Source organism: Parasteatoda tepidariorum, chromosome 11, assembly GCF_982258835.1.
Source record: "Parasteatoda tepidariorum strain Cologne lab strain chromosome 11, Ptep-v5.0, whole genome shotgun sequence".
NCBI classification, from domain to species: domain Eukaryota; kingdom Metazoa; phylum Arthropoda; class Arachnida; order Araneae; family Theridiidae; genus Parasteatoda; species Parasteatoda tepidariorum.
Window position 1 is genome coordinate 59,381,671 of NC_141765.1, and position 22,896 is coordinate 59,404,566.

The window sequence follows — 22,896 nt, forward strand, 5'->3', positions numbered from 1 at the left end:
AATGGTTTAAATGCCGTATATCTTGGTTTTATTGGCAGAATTATTCTTTATTTTTGCAAGAATTGTCTTTACTTCACAAAATAATAATTTTACAAGAATGCTTTTCTCCGAGTGGAATCGTTTGCTCAAATAAATTGTATTTTCCTTCCTTTAGAAATGTTGTTTTAACGAAACGAGGACAATTTTTGAAATTGCACATTGTTGTACATTGTAAATAATACCCGTTGTTTTTTCAGTTACCCGTTTTGCTAAACGGAGAATAGCTGTTTGTTCAGAACGGCTTTTCTCCGATATTCATCCTAATTACAAACGGTCAGTTGAAGTTCTAGTTTTTGCTATTCAGTTTTGCATTCCGTTTTATAACAATCTCCAAAAATTTTACAATTATTTTCTAAATTTGTTTTTACTTTTTAAAAATTATTTTATGGTATTTGCACATCGTATAAATAAAACTGAAATTCAATTTCTTTATAATAAAGGTCCCGCAGTGGACTGATCGTTAAGACACGGTTCCCAGCAGATCACAGAAGTCAAGCATCACTGGCTGCGGTCAGTGTGCGGGTGGGTGACCACTTGGATCAGTCTGCGTAGGGACCGAGGGTGTGCGGTATTGGTCCTCGTTAAACTGTTCTACCGTAAAGTGCTCGACTTCGCGTGCAGGTCGTCGGGCTACCGAAGCGGGGGTGCCATCCCCTCTGCAGAGGATCAAAATTGTGATGGCATGTCTTCGGATCATCCTCAGGGATGTTTCCCAGACCGTCGCCAATAGCCCATTGTGCAGCTCTAGTGCGACGTAAATGAACTACAAGAACTACATGAACTTTGTAATAAAGAACTTGAGCCGCAGTGGCTCAGGAGATAGAGCACGTTCCTCCTCATGAAGTGACTCGATCCCCACGATGACTGGTCGATATAAATTCTGCTGACATGAAATGTTTCCATCTGGAGCAAATACAAGTTCAATTGGTTCACATAGAAAACTTGTTCCCATCTGGTAAATGTCTATTGCAACAACAAGTATATTTTTGTTACAAAAAGCTGTTTTGTTATGGTAAAAAAAGTCTGATTACGGATGTCTTTCGTAATTTCTCCGAAAAAAACTTGTTACATGTACATGGTAAAAACCATAGAGATTACGGATTTACTTTGTAAATTTTACGGCTTTGCACAACCAACCTATGCCGTCTTAAAACCGTAAATTTTACTGGTTGTTTATATACTGTACAAGAAAAGTACTACTGTACAATTAAAAGTAAGATACTGTAAATTAAAAAGTAAGATACTGTACAATTTTCAAATTTTTCTTCTTTTTTTTTTTTATGGAAAACCACTTCTCAAACCAATGTGTTTCCAAACTTTAACTTTAGAACACAACAGTTGTAATATTTCGTTGATATTACAGTTGAAACTTCTGTTCATTGTGAAATATATCCACTATACCTATTTCCTTAATTTAATGTTTTAAAAATAACGTTTTATTCAGTTGGCATAAAATAAGCTCAAATATTTATATATTTGAACTAATATATAAATACTTGCTGTCGGAAGTATGAGGCATGTCCCAAGATGCAAAAAGTTGTTGTAATTTGGAACAGTTTGTGAGTTTTATTGTAAATAGCTGACAAAATTTTTTTTTCAAATTATTTATTTTGTAAATGAATTACGGAAGAAAATGTTTATGCATTCAAATGTTGTAATTAGACAATAAATCGGACTATTATCGAAGTTAAAACTAAGACGTGAAAAATGTAGCACAGCACAACACTATCTTTAAACGATAAAATTAACATTTTTCACTTTGTTTAGATACAGACAAGGCTAATGCGACAGAATTCGGAAATTAAATAATGATTTAGGAGTGTGAAAAAAGTTTTCGAATACTTTTTTTCTCTTCCTAGTTTTCCTGATACCATTAATCTATTTTTAGAATGACGGCATTTGCTGCTTCATGATATCGTCTGTAAGAGGTGTAGAGGGAACAACACTAAACCCCAGTTTCTATTCTCAGTGAAGATTTGTGCCTTTTTATCATTCAAGCAACTTTCGCTAGTCAAGACAGTGTTTATTTCGATGCAGCTTACCCTTTTTTCTTTATGATGAGTCCGTCTTTCTTATGTTGATGACCCAAAAATTCCGGAGTTGACTTCAAATCATGACTAAAAAATGACTAAAAATTGCAAAAATGTCTCTAAAAACAGAAATTACCCTTTAGAATAATTTTTTTCATTTAATTTAAGTTAGTAAAAGGACTTTTCTCTTTGTTAAATTTCTACAAATTGATTTTATAAATAGAAAAAAAAATTCTAAATTTGATTTTGTATACATCTTTATAAATTTTATTTCGAATTCTTAAAAATTCTAAAAGTAATTCAAATAAGAATAAATATCATTTTAAGCTTTGGTAAAATTCCTTATCTATATTTCATCTTTATAAAATTAATTTCAAATTTTGAAATTTCTGAAAGAAATACAAAAAAATAGAAAATATTGCTTTCAATCCCTTGAAAAAATTTTCATCTATAATCCTATTTATAAAATTATTTATGAATTTCTGAAAATTCTAAAAGTAATTAAAAAATAAAGCAATATCTATTTTAATCTTCCCTAAAATTCCATATTGATAATCCTTATTTAGAAAGTTAATTTCAAATTTCTAAAAATTCTGGAAGGTGTTCAAAAAAGAGCACAAATATTACTTAATCTTTTTTATCCTCCTTATCTGTATTCTTTGTTTATAAAATTAAATTCCGAATTTCTAAAATGCCTAAAAGTAATTCGAAAGAGTCCTAGTACTGTTTTTTTTTTTTTTTTTATGAAATTTCTTATTTTTAATCCTTATTTATAAATTGTACCTAGTTTCTCCAAAATTACGAAATTAGTTTAAGTGCAAAAATTCCAAAACATGTTCACAACCTTTTTTTTTTAGACTCAAAACCTACTACAAAACTATCTTTATTTTTAATATGAATCACAAATTCCTAAATTAATTCGAACTAAGGAAAAGGTTAGAAAAAAATTTATGTAACATCTCTACAGTAAGTGATTCCTTTACCAACAGGCAATGAATTTCGATTGCAATACTTTATCAAAACAATGCTACTTCTAAGGAAAACAGATGTAAAACGAAATTCCATCAGATGATAAAGCACAAAAGAAATTGAAATACATTATTATTTCCATTCAAAATAAACAAAATGATTCCATCCCTTCTGTTTATGTAAAACCAGTTCTACTCAACCAGTATAGAGTAATGTTATTTCGAACTAAGCTTTCGAAGCTGAAATGAAATAAAACAAAGTAGTGAATTCTTGAAATGAAAACAAACATTCTCATTGATTTTATTACAACACAATATAATTTTTCAACACAAAATTCTGCTGAGCAATTGATTGATAGTGGAAGATGTTTTTTTTTTTGCTTCAAAAGTTTGCCGTAAAATCTTGCTTAAATATTTGTTGAAATTTGTTCAAAAATAATTTTAATACTGTTATAACATTCATCATGAATTCTGTTCTGCACAAGGAATTAAAAGTTCAATATATTTATTATATTGCTCGTTGTATACAACAGTGCTCAGAAAAAAACAATTTTGTGTTTTGTTAATTAGCTGTAATAATATGTCGCTGCAATATTTAGACGAAAAAATAATAGTTCAATCTTCTCTTTAATTCGTAGGAGCATTCCTGTTCTATGTGAAAATGGACACAATTGCTATAAAGAAGCCATATTTCAAATAATGAAGGGAAATACGTGTAAAATAAAATAAACAAATATACAAATTAATTTAAAAGAAACTGTTTTCTTTTTGATGAGGCAGATAGTTTAACTCTTCAAAAATATAATTCTTTAGTATTCCAAAAATCAACGCAAACATAAGCGTTTAAAATTGCTAACTAAACAGCAAGTAACATCGGCTCTTATGTATGATTGAAATCAAACATTTCAAACCGGTAGGACTCATTAAACAAAACTTTTTCGTCAGATTGACCCATTTTTTAATAAATGAAAAAAAACATGAAACAATATTTTACATTATTTCAAAAAGGAATATTTAAAGTTTATTTTCCTTAGTTAGTAGTTTTATTTATTTATTTGCTTTGTATACGAACAAATTGTCAAACGTTTTTAAATGAAAGATATTTGAAATACATATTCACAAGTTCGGTAGTGAAGAATTAAAATTACTTTCAACTAGTGCCAAACTTACAGATCATAGCTTTTAAATAATAAATTACTGAGAAATATCTTTTATTATGTCATTTTAAGATTTTATTGTTAAAAATTTGGAAACAATTCAAAAACTCGTGATGTATAGAGTTTTTTTTTCTCATAAAATTGGCTCTTCTTTTCCTTTTAAAAATTAATATTTTTGAATAAAGGAAAATATACTACGTCTCGTTTTGATTTCGAATTATTCTATAAACAGTTTTAAAATTTTAAAGGTGATTTTCAATTTTTTTTTTAATAAAATATGAATATATATTTTTTCTTTTTACTTTAGTTTAATGTTAACACTTATCCTATACTTAAGCGCTAAAGCATTTAAGCTCAATGCAAGTTTCACCTATCAACAACCTAATAATATTCTTTAACTATTCGCAAACAAAATCCACTTCATCATTATTTCTGTGCCACTTTATTTTTGCGACTTTTCGTGCATTTTTCGGTCAAAATGGATTTTATAACTGAGATCGTTCTAACTTTTCAGTTGCATGATATTACAAAGATTTGCCTATTTTTCTCCCCAAAAAAATTTCATCTAGTTCTTTCAAAATGTTTTTATTGTGATAAATTTTATGTTGTTGACAACCTTCTTTTTAAGGTGTGAATTCTTATAAAAATGCAAGATCGAAGTTCTCAAAATTTGAAAGCACATAATGTTTCCTTTTGAAATGGCTTCCGTAAATCATTAATTAGTTCATAAAACTTCTTAAAATCAGTAGTTATCAAAGCTACAACAATCAAGACGTCAATTTCTAAGCATAATTTCAGATATAATACTTTTCGAATTTCATTAATCAATTCTTATACTCAATTATTTCTCACAAGACTTGTATCATCATTATTTTTCGAATCTCATGGAATATGGTTGGAACTTTAGACCTCATCATCACGAAAATTCGTGATAATAATAATCAAATGAAGTATTTCTCTAACCGGGCAATGCTCTCAAATTTTTAATACTACTTTACATAGCGCTATATAATGTTAAGGAAAATTAAATTAGATGTAAACGTGATACGATAATATACCAAAGATAAATTATCAAATTAGCATTATCAAATTGATAACTTATATCATAATTTATTTCATCCTACCATATTTGTCATTAAAGGTGATTGTAAAAACTAACAAAATGTTTACAATTATCTTTAATGTATATTTTTAACAAGCACACTTTTCTGGAATTTTTAACTGTTTGCACCGTGTGCACATTTTAACAAATAGTTTTTAACTTTTTTTTAGTTCAGTAAATTATAAAAAAAATTATATTTTATTGAGTTTGTAAATTAACTAGAACCAGCTATTTTGTCTGCTTTCGGTAAGGTTCAATGGTTTTAAATGATAACTTAAATAATTTTTGAAACAATAACAATGAATTTTATTTATTGCACCAGTTACGGAGTTTCAGAACATTTTTGATTTTGAACAAAATTTTAAGAAAAAATAAGCAGCTACACGGAGACTTTCGCACTGATATTTTGTTAGCACTTATAATTAAATTATTTTTGTAAAAAAATCCTTTTTTAAAAAAGATCTTTCTCTTAAAAAAATTGAAAAAAATATTTTTTAAGAATATTATTTGCATTTAAGTGTTTCATTTTATTTTATAATAATTGTTGAACATTCGACCCAATTTTGAGTTTACGACTATCAATGTTCAACTCCGTAGCCTTGTAATTTTGAACCAAATCTAGAAGACAGGAGAACTCCTGGATCATGTATTAGAAAAAATTGCCTTCGTTTAGGAATTTTTGATGGAACTAACCCGAATTTGCATTGAGAGGAAAAACATGGACATGGACGCCGGCACACAGCTCTGCACCTATGCCCCCGGAGGGGGCATCTATCAGAAAAAAAAACTGTGACCAGGAAAACAGTTACAACGGCGACATACCACGCTTCCCCCGATGTCAGTCGCTAATCACAAGCCCACCCTAGCATCTGCAACGTCGCCAGAGCTCCCGTTAGGATCCTTACATTTATTATTTATTAATTACTATATAATTATTTAGAGAAACAGATATAAACAGACGTTATGTAACTATAATAGAATATTGATTAGTGGCATTTAAGACCCATGGGAGATGAGCGTCAAAAATAGTGACTATACAGAAGAAGCGTGGTTAAATATAACATATCATGAAAATACATCTGGATAAACAAATACATTGTATGAGATAATGTAGAAAAAACACTAATATGATACAAAAAATATGGGGAGTGGGAAAATTATATACAAGGGGATTTATATTTAAGGCACCAATTTACATTTGTGGAATTGTTAGTATATACACTGGTTATCATAAATTAAGGAAAATTCACAAAAATCGCGATAACTCAAGAAATTACACATGGAATTTTATGAAACTTACCCACAATATACAACACATAGTAAGGTATTAAACAACATAAAAAGAAATTATCAGACATTAATAGTAGTATAGAAATTAGCACATGTATAAAATAAACAAATTGGAAGTATCGGTTTGCAATAGAAAAAGTACCTTTAATATGGAATATGATTGCCTCTAGAAGCAATACAGCACAAACAGCGATGTGTGATGCTTTCAATTATGCGGTCTATCAGTTCAATAGGAAGTGAGAGCCATTGCTCTTGTAAAGCAGTTGCAAGCGTGGCAAGGGTCTGAGGGGGCGGATTGATGGCAGATACACGCCTCCCTAGAGCATCCCAAACGTGCTCGATAGGATTCAAGTCCGGGGATCGAGCTGGCCACTCCATGCGAGTAATTGTTTCCTGTTGAAGATAATCATCAACAATGCGAGCTCTGTGTGGTCTTGCATTATCGTCCTGTAACAGGAAGCAATCACCAATTGCCCCGGCATATGGGCGCACATAAGCATCAAGGATGTTGTCTCGATAAACCTGAGCATTCACGGTTCCCCTTGGAAAGACATGGAGGTATGTGCGCCCTCCTAAGGATATGCCTCCCCAAACACAGACACTGCCTCTTCCGTATGCATCTCTTTCACGGATGTTTGATGGATGATAACGGGTCCCAGGTTCTCTCCATATCAAATAACGTCTACTGTCACTTTCTAGACTAAACCTGGACTCATCCGTAAAGAGAACAGGCCTCCATTGATCTGACGTCCAGTGGACATGTTGTCGGGCCCACTGCAAACGGTCTCTCCTATGGCGTGATGTGAGCGGCACGCAAATGGCTGGTCGTTTCGCATACAGACCACCTTCGTGGAGCCTTCTGCGCACAGTTGACGTTGACACCAACCTTCCGGTGGCTGCAGCAAGAGAGGATCTAAGATGTGTCGGAGTAGCGGTTCTATTCCTGCGTGCACTTAATGTCAAATATCGGTCATCGGCACTGGTCGTAACAGTTGGCCGTCCTTGACTGAACCTCCTAGATGCCGAATCTGTGGTTTGAAATTGCCTCCAAAGTCTATGAACCACAGATGGACTCACATTTAGCCATCTGGCCACTTCTGATTGACTCTGCCCTGCCTCTAGTCTCCCGATGGCTCTCCATCGTAGTTCTTCAGGCAAATGATGCCTAGAGGTCATTATTACGAATTGGCTATCTCAGATTTTCAATGTCGCAATCACAGTAAAATTTGTGTGCTTTCTCTCAAACTTGGACTTTTATGCTCCAGGCAGATGACGTAAGCCGAGTGCAGCGCCACTAATTTGCATATTGCAATTTTACTCAGCTACTCTTAGTGGACAACATATGCAAATTTTGCACGGTTTGGCTTACTTTTGAAAGAGTTATCGCTATTTTTGTGGTTCTTTCTACCGAACTTTATTTATTGCATGCAATTCATTCGAATTTTTTCTGCTATTCAAACACTTTAAATAAAATAAGATCAAAAATTCTATTGAAATTTTAATTATTTTAAATCCAAATCTCCAAAACAAATATTTTAAACGAAAATTAAACATTGTATTTTTTGTAGACAATATACTTGTCTCAATTAAAGTTGTTTTTCTCTCAAACGTCATAACTTAATTAATCAAGTAACCTTTTCAATAACAAACAAACCTTAAACAATCGTCGTATTTTCATTCTAATGATTTGAATGGTCATTCTAGCGCATCCATAATTCTTGTCATTTATTCTCAAATTCTGAATGAAAGTATGTTCTCTATTGAGGAAGTAAAGGATCGTTTTCCGCTCCAAGTGTTTGTTTTGGTTTGCTCTTAATGAATTCACCCTACTCTGTTCAATGAGTGGTTTGGTTTTATTTTTTATTAGAGTTTTCTTATCTTGTCCTACCTTCTTCGGCAAAAATATTAGCAACGAAAAACTCGTTGGCGAAAACGAAGGAGTAAAGTTTGGCGACTCGTTTACCTGTTGCTGCTGCAACCCCTAGGCATGCCCAAACTGTCTGTTGCTCAACTAAGGTGAAGATAGTCGAAACGAAGTTTAGAGTGGGAGATACAGTCAGTGACCCAGGTATCTCCAACACCCTGGCCCCAGTCCCGTATGCGAAATCTTACGGAACCTGGCGTAAGATTAAAATGGCTAGTGATAATAGAGCCGGTTCTCTCAGCAAAAGTGTACAAAAACATGCTGGTAGAGCAAAGGAAAGGGTAAGTAAATAAAATATTATAAGCACGTGTTTTTGATAAAATTATATAAAAATTGTTATTTTCAAAAAAATACTTTAAAAAGTTTGCATCGTGAATGTATTTAATAGATCTAACTTTAATTATTAATATTTCAGTCATATTTATGGCTTTAAATTCAAGTCATAATCATTAAATTTAAGTCATTTATTTATTTAGTATTTTCTCACATTTATTTAAAAAGAGTAAGATTTCCTTTGATCTCATTATTTTCTATACAGATTGAAATTAGCCACATTGTTCAACAACTTTTTTTATGAAACAGAAAATTTTATGATAATACTTTGATTTTATATTTATTTATATAATGTATCTACTATATATATTTATTTATATAATGTATCTACTATATATATATATATATATATATATATATATATATATATATATATATATATATATATATATATATATATATATATATATATATATATATATATATATATATATATATATATAATAAATTATATTTTTTTCGAATTATGTACAAAAATGAAAATAATGTTACATTCAGTCATAAAACAATCTAATAATATAACTACTAATAAACCCATGTAATTTGCTTTAAAGGACTATAAACCCATAAAATTTACTATATATTTAAATATTTTAAGCATTTTTCGTTTATCTTTTCTTTCATTATTTAAAGAATGAGATGCATATATTACCTTTCTGTTAAAATAATTACCAACAGATGGAAAAATGTTTAAAATGAATAAAAGGGTTCATTAAACATAGTTTTTTCAAAATGTTGTTGAACTAAAAAAGCATAGTAGTTTAAAAAACATTGATTTAAGAACAATATAATTTTATTTCTTAGTAATGTAATGCATAATAATTAATTTTCTCAATAAGCAATAAGCAATAAAAAATAGCAATAAGCAATTTTCTCTTTTTATCAAAATAAAAATTGTTTGGTATTTTTCAGACATCGAAAATATTGTTTCCAGTATGTAATCAACTTAAGAATTCAATCTTAATTACTCCTTTAATCTCTTTCTGTTATTTATGCTTCTGAATTTCGCAAATGATAATATTAACGGGTGTTCTTTATGGTGTTTGAAGAATTTATTGAAATGTCTACTTGGTAAAAAATAATGAATAGATATTTTTAAGATAGAAAATTATTATTATTAAGATAGAAAATTATTTGAAAGGAAATTGAAAAAAAAATCTCTGAAAAAGGTTTTTACTGATAATAAAATAATTTATATTGAATTTATCTCATAATTTTTATAGCGTGAACACTGGGAAGAATGGGTCACAATGTGACAATGATTTGAACTACTAACGTTCAAATGATTAAAAAAAAAAAGTAAAAATCAAATTTTCTTCCATTATGTACTACTTTAAACGTAAATGATCATAGACTTACATATTCATATTGAAACATAAATTTTAAAACTAAGTAATAATAGCGAGTATGAATATCTTGTATTATGTTTCTAAATAACTGGCGAAAAAGGAATAATTTTTCCGCCACTTGCTATTCTTAAGAAAAGTTGTTATACTCCTTGACAATAAAAAGCGTCATGATATTAAGGAATAAATAAGAAACAAATGTATAAAATTAAAGCGAAAAAAGCTAAAATATAACTGCAATAGGGAACTATTTGCATAAGCTGGATTTAATTGACACAGCTTTTATAATGTGTTTCCAATGAAACCCAGCTTGTAAAATATTGAAAAGAAAAGAAGAGTCTTAAAAAGAAAAGAACAATTTTAAAAGAATTATGGGAACGACATAGAGTTTGTGAAAAATTTTATTTCACAGCAACAAAAATTAGTTTTATGCTTAATAATTAAATTAAAAACTTTAATTTAACTGGAATTTAAAACAAAATAATTAAAAATTTTAACTGGATAAATTTGAAATAAATAAAATTAATTTTGATTAAAAGAAAAAATTCAAATTTTAAATAATAGATTAATAATTAATAACTGGAGGAATTTAAATACATTACAATGAACAATGCATGATTTAAAGCAAAACAAAAATTTAAAAAAATTGTTGGGCAATATTATTGAATTTTAAAATAAATAATTACGAATATTTTGTAAGAATCATGAAAATAAATCTATGGAATTACTCGAAGAACCTTTGCATTTGGAAATTGCGTCTTTTAAATACTATTTTAAAATTCTAAACCATGCAAGTATACATCTATTTTTTTATGATTTGAAATTGTTACGTAAATTTATTGTTCTTTCGAAGGTCACAACTATCAAATCATCAATGGTTTCTCATCCATGACTAAATGCTGGGCTATCTTATAGAAATGATTTCACGCTACCTGTGTTTATTTTCAAAATGCCGCGTGCAACTTTCATTTTCTTATTTTTTTCTTGACAGTTTCAAATTGCGCGAGCCATCGTTTATTGAATACGTTACTTTTTTCCCTGAAGCATAGCCGCAACTTTTATGCTTTTGAATAAGATTTATAAGTTATGGCGATTTTAAAATTATCTCCGAGTAGTTTTTGAGAGAAAAAATATGTATAGTCGTAGATAATTTGATAGGTGCGGGATCAATTTTTATAATTCGTTTACACTCTTAGAATTTTCATTCTAAATTTAAAGTACAATAACCGGCAGCAGACTGTCCATTCGATTAACTGCAAAGTTTACGGTAACGAACATTTTTTTACCTTTACGGTTTTGAAACAGTTTATAATTTGTATGGTAATAAGCCCATGAATACAGAACTATACGGCTTTTTTCAGCCATTTAAAACTATCATAGCTTCAAAACTGTGAAAAAGAAATTTAACTGGACATAGAAGTTAAGCTTTTCGTTAAAGACACTGCAAGGAGTGCAGGACACTGCAAACTCTTTAAGCATTGAAGGGAAGGGTGGAAATGTGTTGGTGTCAAAGCTGGGACTCTAACCCAGTTCAGTCGGTCTCATGACAGATTAACTCTCTCGGTTATAACATGTATGCAGTTGCGGGTAACTAAGTGACTTCTTTAGATGGACTTAATTGGTGTAATAAAATTTTGGTTATTTAACCGTATGAGATGAAAACAGTTAATAAACGGCTTTTTATGGTTATTTGGCTTTTTTGTTTGAATATGGTAAAATAGCAATTAAAGAAATTGTTATTTAACCATTTTTTTTTTCAAGAAATTTCAAATAGTGTAATGCAGTTTTGTTCTTGCAGTATAAAGAATGAGTAAATATTCAATACTTCATTTTTAATAGGAGTTAGGTTCAATTTAAAGATATTGTAATGATAAATATTTTCATAACTTTACTGCAAAATTAATATTATATATTGCTGGAAATTTTGAAATGAGTTGAATTTCAATTTCGTGCAAATTTGATACAACATTAATACGAGACCAAGTTGGATCATATTATCGCACAAACTAAACTACACCCTTGTGCAAATTAATTGAAACAAACTCAATAAATTCTGAAAACTAAGAGAAAATGCTATTTTATTTAAATTTATACAAACTCAAAAATTTTTAGTACATAATATGATCTCCACGACACTTTATTAACATTTGGACACGATTCGGCATGGATTCCACTAATTTTTTACAGTCATTTATAATATTTGTGTCCTTGCACCACACATGAATTAACGCCGTGATTAGCTTCTCCATAGTTGTACAGTCCATATTTAATAGGCGATTCTTGCATATGGCCCAGAGATTCTCAATTGGGTTAATATCCGGAGAGTTCCCTGGCCATTCCAATGTCTCAATTTGATTCTCAGACATGAATTTCTTGACAATTTTGGACGTATGGCCAGGAGCTAAATCCTGTTGAAAAAACCTTGTTCCATCAGGGTATCGTTTTTTCAACTCTGGAACAACTTTTTTACCCAGAATGTACTCCTCAGAACGCATCATACCGTCAATAGGCTGCAAAGGTCCTACCCCATTGTAGCCGAAACAACCCCAAAACATCTTCTTTAAAAAACACGAAAAAAAAAGTCTGTTGTGTAATTTGCACAAGGGGTGTACTTTAACATTTATTACCCTGTAATATTTAAAATTGTTCAACTTAAATGGAGAAAGGTTAAACTTAGCAACTTATTTATTTTGAAGTCAATCTGCATGGTATTAAGATTCAAAGTACTGATATCTTGATTCAATGTTAATTGATTTTGCTGAGTGTATTCTATAAGTATTACATATTAAGTACATGCTTTTGGTAAGCCTTAAACTATATGTAGTTAAGAAGGATAGATATTTTATGTGGTATTGCAATAAATCAGAACAGAATGAAAATTATTGTCTGGATTTACACTTAGTTTTTGTCAACTATAATAATCGTACATTTATATGCTATTTTAGATATTTTGCTTTAATTTTAGCTTTTTATCATAATATTAAAATGTATAGGAATTTGCACTTCTTATAAATTCTTATTCATATTCTTGTTTAAATTTACACTTTTTATAATGTAAAAAGAAGCAAAATTATTTTTCAGTTTACGTCGTACTAGGGAAAAAGTGGTTAAGCTTAGGGGCAGCATTTCGTTTCGCGCTTAATTGACACGTTTATAAATTGATAACAGAAAAATAAAAATAAGCATGTCTCATATGTCATTTGTCGTTTCAGGGACATGTTGTGATTATTTAAAAATTGTACTTTGATTATTTAGAAATTGTCTACTCTCCTGCAGGGGCTGTTCAAATTTCTAATAATAAAGTAGATGCCCAAGACCATTAAAAAACGGCCGTTTTTTTTATTCTACAAGAAAGGGTTACGAAGACACAAATATACTGATTCTGTTAACAGTTAGTAACTGTTCCATGATAGAAGACAAAGAGTTAAAAAGTTCGCTTTACACTTTCAAAAAATCCTCTCAGCATTGAACCTTGACATCAGTACCTTGAACCATAATAATAACATTCAAATTTTCTGCAGCTTCAATAAGGTGTTAAAATGAACCATGCTTCTGCTCAAGTGGAACAATAGTATCAAGTATTTAAATGTAAAAGGCATGATAATGTGGTATCATATTAAATTTACAGCAAATTGGAATGACTTCGGGTTTAACAAGATACAACATTTCTAACAGTGTAATTTAACTTGAAAATAAGACATTTTCATTAAAATTATATTTAAGATTCACAAAACTACGAAAATTGCTACTGTAAAAATCTAATTGCTGAAATCAAAGATGGATTTTAATAAAAAGAATACAATTAATACAATTTTGAAAGTTTTTTTTTCTCGTAATTAATAAGCTGCCATGAATAGGAAAATGTTTAATTAAAATGTATCCACTCAAAGTTTTTCTTTGTGATTTCTTAATGCAAAATTCTTGTTTGTATCTTTCTTTCTTGATCTATAATAAACAATTTACATTCTTCATTTGTTTGCATATGATTGAGTGGGTTGTAACCTACGCTATTTCAAATAAAATGACCTTTCGCAAAATGCATTAGTAATTGCAAAACTGTTGCAAGAGAGTACAAAAAATTATTTCCATGAATATCCTATTAAACGTGTGCCTTTCAAAATAATAAGAAAATTACTACTTTTTATCATTTTTTTTTTGCATATTTTATTTTAAACTTATTCGCTGAAAATAGCAAACATGTTTAATATTGATTAATATACAAAAAAAATGTATTTTGAAAATGGCGAACTTTAACTCGCTAAATAACAAACAATTTTCAAAGAAAAAAACCAGCATTGTTTAGACCGCCACACATAATGTTGCTTGTATATGTATTTTGAATGATGTTAAAAATGTATTTTGAAAATAACGAACTTTAACTTGTTGAATAACAAACAATTTTTAAGGAAAAAAACCAACATTGTTTAGACAGCCACACATAATAATGTTGATAAAATTATTGAAACTTGAAACAAGAATTTGTGCATGTGAGAATAGTTTTTGCACCTTTACACAATTTATAAAATTTAACACGTATTCTGATTTTATTAACCTTTTTTAAAGGTTCTCCGTTTTTAAAATAGATTGATTTTAAGATTTGTTTTTAGTAAAAGTAATTAAGATATTATAATGAATTTTTAAAAAACATTTACTCAATTATTTAATTAAAAAAAATTTTTTATAACATTTTATGTTAAAATTGACCGAATATTACCCTTATCAAATTGCATGAAAATATAACAGTACTATTTGTATAATTGATAACTGTATATTTAAGATTAATTAAAATAATCAACTGAAGTTTGGGAAATGTTTTTAAAAACAGCTAAGGTCATCAAAAAAGTTTAAGCATTGGATAAAATTTATCATAGATATTCATTTTGTTTTATATTTAAATATCTGAAATAAAAAGTATTTAAATTTAATATTTTAAAAGTTTTTCAAAAATTCTTATATAAAATTAATGATGAATATCAAAATACGAATCATTTTTGCCTTTAAAAATAAATTATTTGCTAAAATCTCCTGATTGTGTACGTTTAAATGAAAGCCTATTGCTTCACTGTGCTGGAAAATAAATAATAATTTGCAAATTTAGACTCCAAACTATCAATAACTATTTTTTAATGTCGCAATTTTTTTATTATTAAATTACAGTTTTGAACTCAAAAATTTGCGTTTTCGACTCAAATGAACCCTACGGCCAATTCCGGCAGTCATAGATATATTTCAAATTCCCAAAAATTTTTGATACGTATGTGACTAAACTCACAACTTTTTATCGACCTGAAATTATTAAATTTGGAAAAAAAGATTGTTTCATGATACACCCTAATCTTTGTTTACATCTGAGACAAAGAGTCTTATACAAACGAAAAATTATGTTTTACTTTTATTATTGCCTTTAAAATAGTTTCTTAAAGATTTTTTAATGATTCTTTGGCATAAACTGTAACTTCGAAAGCAATAATATCGAGAAACATATTGTGAAAATAACAAAGTTTTAAAAACTACATATTTTAATAAATTATTTCAAAATATTTCTTAGAAACAGTCAAACGCTACACCGAATATATAAGCATACGCTATTTAAAGCTAAGTATTAATGGTTGAGTAGTTGAAACGCTTTCTCGTTTTAGAAACGGTTCTTTCCTCTTTATTTCTGGTTCGTTTATAAGCTTGTCATAAATTAATTTGCGGAACTGTATTTAAATACTATTTAGGAGATAATCTGGATTAGAAAATTCTAACGAAGATTCTTGTACAACTGTTTCGACTAAATTTAGTGAGGACAAATTTTAACAGCATTTTATTCTTCAGCACTATCATTTTTGTCCTTTTATTATCAGATATTATACTGCTTTTAAATAAGTAAAAATTATTTAAGTTTTTCTGATTAATGGTTATTTGCAAATTAAACTCTATAGATTCTTTCAGGAAATAAAGAAAGATGAAATTAAACATAAAATAAGTGTTTAATAATAAGTAAAGAGCTCTTTTTGTAAATAAAATTATTCAGATTTTATTCTTTTCATATTCTCTTATGTAGTTGGTGAGAGTAGTTGATCGTGTAGAACAATTATTGGTGAGGAGAAAAAGGAATTATTATCTGTCTCCTATTTGTAAAATTTTCAAAACAATTCAAGTAAATATTTTAATGCAATGCTATATTTTAAATGTTTTGTTAATTAGTTTTCCTCTGCGAGTTTTTAAAAATTAACATCAGCTAAATTCTTTTGTCTTATTAATATTAATATTTTCTATATTCATGCTTGTGGTTAAAATTGAAAAAAAATGTATCGTACTCAAAATTTATGTTTCCTTCTGGAAGCTCTAAAAAATTAAAATTATTCGATGAAGAGGCTCTTAACTTCACAATGATATAATAAGAAGTAAGTTTTTTTAAAAATGTAAACTGTGTTATTTCTACAATTCTAAAAATATAATAACGGACACGTACATTACATAATTAAGAAAACTTTTATACTTTAAATATATATTTTTTTATTATAAAAGTGTGATTTTTTCCAACTCAATGGCTGAAACATTTTTAAAAAAAATTTTATGTTTCGTATTTCTTTTTTTTAATTTTTATTTTTTTACATTATTACATGACCATATTATAGAAATTTATGTTCATAAACTGAATTTCAATTTTAATAGAGGAATAAGTGGGTATCAGAGACATATCAATCTTTCTTATAGAAAATAAGTAAACTAATGTACCGGTATTAAAAAACACGAATTAATTTTCTTTGATCTAAAAAACGTAGAAAAAAGAAAAATTACAGGGAAGAGTGAGAAAAGTCTATAATCTATGAGAGAAAAAAATCCAACACCTATTGTCTAAAGTTATTGAATTGAAAGTGACTCGCTTCAGTTGATGAAAAAACGGCGAATGGAATACGGAAGATGAAAAATAGGCCGCATGTCTTAACGCTTTTTTTTTCTTCTTCTAACATCGTCAACTTTGATTGATTTTTTTTTTTCTTGATGCCTGGGAATTCCAATTATTTATACACGTTTTTTGTCTGCATTATAATATTTGTTTTCTTTAGATTATTGGAGTTTTATGAAAATTATTGGAATTTTATGAAAAGATATATGGTTCTTAAATATGAAAGAAAATTCAGCTTCTTTCTTCTTACTTATATCTTTTATAAGATTTTTCTAAAATTTATAGGTAAAAAAAGTTTTTTAATGAATTTTAGGACTATAAAGTAATGGTATTTAAAAAAACTATTTTCGGCTAGTCTTTTATGAAAAACTATGATTATTTTAATTGACTTTTTAGAGAAAGCTATAGTACTTAAATTTGTTGAAACATTTTATCTCTTTTCATTTTTACCTTTTGTACATTTTTTCTAAAATTTGTAACTAAGATGAATTAGAATCGGTAAAGCATAAAAATAATTTAAAGTGTATTTTAATGATTTTTTAAATTTTAAGCATAAAGATAATTTTAAGTGTATGTTAGTGAATTTTTAAATTTTAAGCATAAAGATAATTTTAAGTGTATTTTAGTGAATTTTTAAACAATTAAATGAGTGAATTTTTTATATATGCTTTAATGAAAACTTATGGTTATTTTAATAAGACTTTTATCGTTAAGTTGTATCGTTTAGTGTTATACAATATTACACAAAAATAATACTACCGAACATAATGCAAATAATATAATTTCTAGTATCTAATTAAAATTATTATTTAAAACCATATGATATAATTTATTTGTGACATTTCTTTTTTAAAATCATTAGTTCAGGTAAAAGCAATCTGAACAATTTAGGTTTAAGATTAGACTACATTGGTTAGATTGAAACTGCACTAGTTAGTAAATTTTGCCAATGATGAGCTAGTAGTTTATTATTGAGTATCATAAAATTCTGATTGCTTAATATATTCAATAAATTCTGATTGCTTAATGTATTCAATAAATTCTGATTCCTTAATGTATTCAATAAATCCTGATTGCTTAATGTATTCAATAAATTCTGATAGCTTAATGTACTTTAATGAATTCTTGACAAAAAGGTTTTTTTATTTCTTATTATTGGTCGATTTATTATTAAGCTTATTATTACTGTTACTATTATTATTTTTTTATTATTTATTATTATTATTACGCTCATGACTAATGCATAACTGAATTTTGAAAATTTAGAAAAATAAAATGCAAAAAATAATAATGCTAAAATAATAATTAAAAGAACCATTTAATTCAAATGTATTAAAATGACGGAAAGATATATTACTTTTTTTGAATACCCTCCGCACAGAAATTAAATCAATAAATTTTTGAGGGTTACTCGAAACAGATAAAACCGCTTTCGAAAATCTCGCTCTCAAGTTAATAATAATTTTTTCATCATTTTTTTGTTTTGAACTTAAATGCATATGTTAATTACAGGATAGCCCTGATCAATTGCGGTTGCATGTATCTAGTGTCGGAGTTATAAAAAATAAAAAAGAAATTTAAAGTTTACCAAGAATTATTTTGAAAAAATTTAAAATAAATACTTTAGTGTTATACATTGCCTCACATTCCGGTATTATATAGTCTGTTTGGTAAACAACACACCGATCTCATTACTTACAAAAGTTTCTTTTTTATTTTAAGCTTAATCCAATTTTTTGGTTAGATTTCCACCACATCACTATGCTTTTATCAGAAATTTCAAATATAAAACTATCTTCAAGCACAAAGATTCTAAGAAATTACTCATACACTTTTGTGTCAGGAAAACTTGTGTTTTTCTTATCAAAAGTATCAATTACTTAATAAAGGAAAATAAAATTTCAATTGTATTCTCAATATGCAACGCGAATAGAAAATTAAAATTTATCATTATTTTTATCACTATTTATCATCTGTTTTCCTTCAGACCATTTTCCTCACTAGGTTCAATTTCCGCCTTTTGAGATGTTGTTCCTTCATTGTATTATGTTCAGAAAATTTTGTAAGCTTTTGTCCTCAAATTTAAATTTATGAATTGTAATACTTATTAAGAAAAATAATAAATTTTTTAAACTTCATTTACTTCTAATATTATAAATTTGACTTAAATATTTTTCGTATCACGGTAAATTACTTAAGACTGATATAAATATTTTTTACGTGACAAAAGATATTTTTTGAATTTTATTTCCTTTTAATAGGACATTGAAATGATTTTTAGATATTTTTTAACTACTTTTTTTCTTAACATTATTAAATGAACATGAACAACTCAATAAAATTTAATATTTCAGTTTTATATGTTTAAGTATTTTCTGATGGTGTTTTTTAATATTTTATTACTTTTTACAAATCATAAGATATTTCACACTTTATTGATTTACAAAAAATAATATTTATTAATATTATTATTATTATAAATAGCAAAACAAATTTTAATTGTATTAGATGGTTTTAAATTATTCTGAATAAAGCTTTAAAGTTCTTTATTTTATTAAAATTTGTCTCCATTCTTATATTCTTTTTACAAAACGTATTAAAATATAAAATATATATAATAATTTTTTAATATCTTTCTTTAAAAGTTCATCAAATCAATATATATATATATATATATATATATATATATATATATATATATATATATATATATATATATATATATATATATATATATATATATATATATATATATATATATATATATATATATATATATATATATATATATATATATATATAATCTTCGAGACAAAGTCCGTTTCTATCTCATCTGTTTTTAAAAAAATCTCGCTTTCCTATCCTATTTTAAAATTGGTAAGAAGATAAATAAGTTTTATAAATAAATAAACAGGTTTAACAAATTATTAAACAAAATACATCAAAGCTTAAAATAATATTCGCAACAAATTTCAAGCTATTTTACATTCAAATTGGTAAAAATAAAAACTTTTCTGAATCATTACAAAATCATTTCAGAAACAAATATTTTGATACAAAATTGGGATGAATGGGCATTGCCAATGTGCTTCTAACTCTGAGCCAAAAGCAAGGACAGCTTTTTCATTAACCTAAATACTTCCGATCACAAATATTCAGGTGGAAGCACGAAAAAAAAATCGCTAAACAAGTTTGAAGATACTTTTATTATGTTCTAAATAATACTGCCGATATGCATTAATGAATATCATCATAATTATTATTTAATATGTCATCTTACGAGTAATTTATGACCGCAACGCCTTGACAATTGTATTGTCATCTACATAAAAACGTGATAAGAATCTTTGGAATCAAATTATTGAAATCGTTATTGTAGTTTAATGACTGACTTTTGTTTTGAGTAAATATTCTAATGTGATTAATGTTAATAATAGAAAAATATCGTTCAAAAATATTTATTTGAAATTTATACTAAAAATGTAAATAACAATTATGGATTTTGCATTAGTTTTAGAAAATTATCTAATGGTTTCTTAAATTCTTTAAAGAGAAATTATTTATATATTAATATTTAATATTGACAGTAGAATTTATTAAATCAATGTCAATATTGCAACGAAATATTTTGTTATAAAACGCACTCTTATTGACTTAGATAAAAAGAAATTTCATCTCAACTTAATTCTTTTGTTAGCTATAAATTTGTTCTCATTAGTACCTGCTTACATTTTGTTACATTTGGATTTTAATGCGCAGTGATCTTCCCATTAAAAAGATATCCTTTTTTTTTAACTTAAACTTTTACTTACACATTATAACACAGCAATGAATATTTTTCACCCAAAAGTCACAGATTTTTGCCGATTTTTATAATTTTGTGTAAGTTTGTAGCTTTTAGAAGTACAAGTGCAAATAAAAACATCGTTATGTATTTTTTTTTACAATTTTGTATTTGGAAAACTGAGGCACAGAAGCTATTTTTTCAAATGGCTGCTTCTCTTTTTTCATAAAGTTTTTTTCGATGAAAAGGAGATTATTGTCATTTTTCTCATCTATCTGGTCTTCTAAAGGAAAAGACCACTAAAAATCCGTCGAAAATTGGAAATTTAAGCCCTCGCATATAAATTAGTTGTATGAAAAAAATTCATCCATTGTTAAATGAATAAGACTAAAATGTGAATAACAGAATAATATGAATAATGGAATAATAGATTGTGAATAATGGAAGTCCCATAACTGCTATGTTTTTAGACATAATCAGTATTGAACTGGCTGAGAAAAACTGAAAATTTAAAATTTTTTTTTTATTGCTTAGTTTTAAAATTTCGAAAATGGGATTATCATTATTGTTCTTATGAACCCAAACTATTAATTTTTTAACATTAAATCGTGAAAACATAAGTTTAAAACATACATCTTGTCATTTGCCATATCGACAATCAGTAACAATTAGTATAATTTAGTAATGCTAATTCCAAATTTGTGCTTTATTAGGTAAGTGTTTTCATTTAATAAATCATAGCCACTATATTGACCTACATTCTTTTTAAATAACTGCTAGAGTACAAGAGTTGTATGGTGTAAAACTTATAAAACTTCAAATACTTGCAGTTACTAAAAACATTCACTTCGTGCATCATGAAAAATACATTCGGTTATGTGTTTCTAAGCACAAAATATTTATAGCAGAAAATAATAATATAAGTTCTGTTAATTATACACGATTATGACGAAAATAATTATTTTCATTTCCTTTCATTTAAGTATTCTTACCAATATACTTCCTCGAGACTATTATAATTTATTTATAACTTAAAAAGATGGAAATCTCTTTTTGACTTGACATGTTAACACTTTCTAAACCAAGGTATCTTTTTCCTTTCAAAACTCTTCAACCAAATAACAGTAAAACATCAAACTTATCTTTGAAATAGCCTGAAGGTCTTTGTCAAACAATACGTAAGTTGCGGTAAAATTTATCGCTAAACAATGGATCGGAAGAAATAGGTTGTGCAAAAATAAATAGCTTAATTACTTTTGCTGATCTCTCTAAAAATTATACTGCTGTTGTGTGCGCTAAGAAAATATAATTAGAGTATAAACAATGTAAAATAATTTTTATTACTTTTTTAAACTTTATGGAAGTAAGTTAATTAGAATATTGAAAGTAGCTGATATTAGATTACACAGAAATAAATAAGGTCTCGAGTAGTATAAAATCTTGAGTATTATTGACTGTAAAAGTGAATTACTAATTGTTTAAGTCCACGATTATGTATACATTGAAAAAAAACATAGTCAAAACTACCAGAATATGGTAAAATTTGCCCTGTTTTTGCTTCTATGGGAACACTGAAAAGCTCGGTAATTTTTAATGATTGCTTTAGTAATGATTTTGGTAAAATTTACAATAAAATATGGTTTAATAATATGTGATGAAATTTGGTAAATGAGGTAAAATTTGGGATTTGATCATGATAACGTAGCATGGCATGAGAACCACTAATTCAGTTAAATTTGCTTTCAGTTTCATATATTTTGCTAATTGTATGGTAATAAGAACTATAATTTCAAATTGACCATTACCATTACTGGAAATATTACGAAAATTATTCAAATACCTTATATTTCGGTTTCATTAACCGGAATTATGGGTTTTTTTAACCAGAAATGCTATTACCATACAGAACGGTTATTTTACTAATCTTGTTTCGCCATTTAATGTAATTAACGACGAGGAACATTTTGCACTTCAAGTCATTTTTGTTTCAGAAATGGTTAAGCAATTTCATTTTTCAGTACCAAT

At 27.5% G+C, this 22,896-nt stretch overlaps 1 protein-coding gene across 1 annotated transcript in view; it reads left to right on the forward strand.

Moving 5' to 3' along the window:
* The first annotated feature begins 8,610 nt into the window (after positions 1–8,610).
* The window catches only part of Amph (amphiphysin), a 62,583-nt gene continuing 48,297 nt past the window's right edge, over positions 8,611–22,896 (forward strand). Inside the window, exon 1 of the mRNA XM_021147865.4 lies at positions 8,611–8,791. Coding sequence (XP_021003524.1) covers positions 8,720–8,791 — 72 coding nt within the window. The 5' untranslated portion in view covers positions 8,611–8,719. The remainder of the gene's footprint in view (positions 8,792–22,896) is intronic.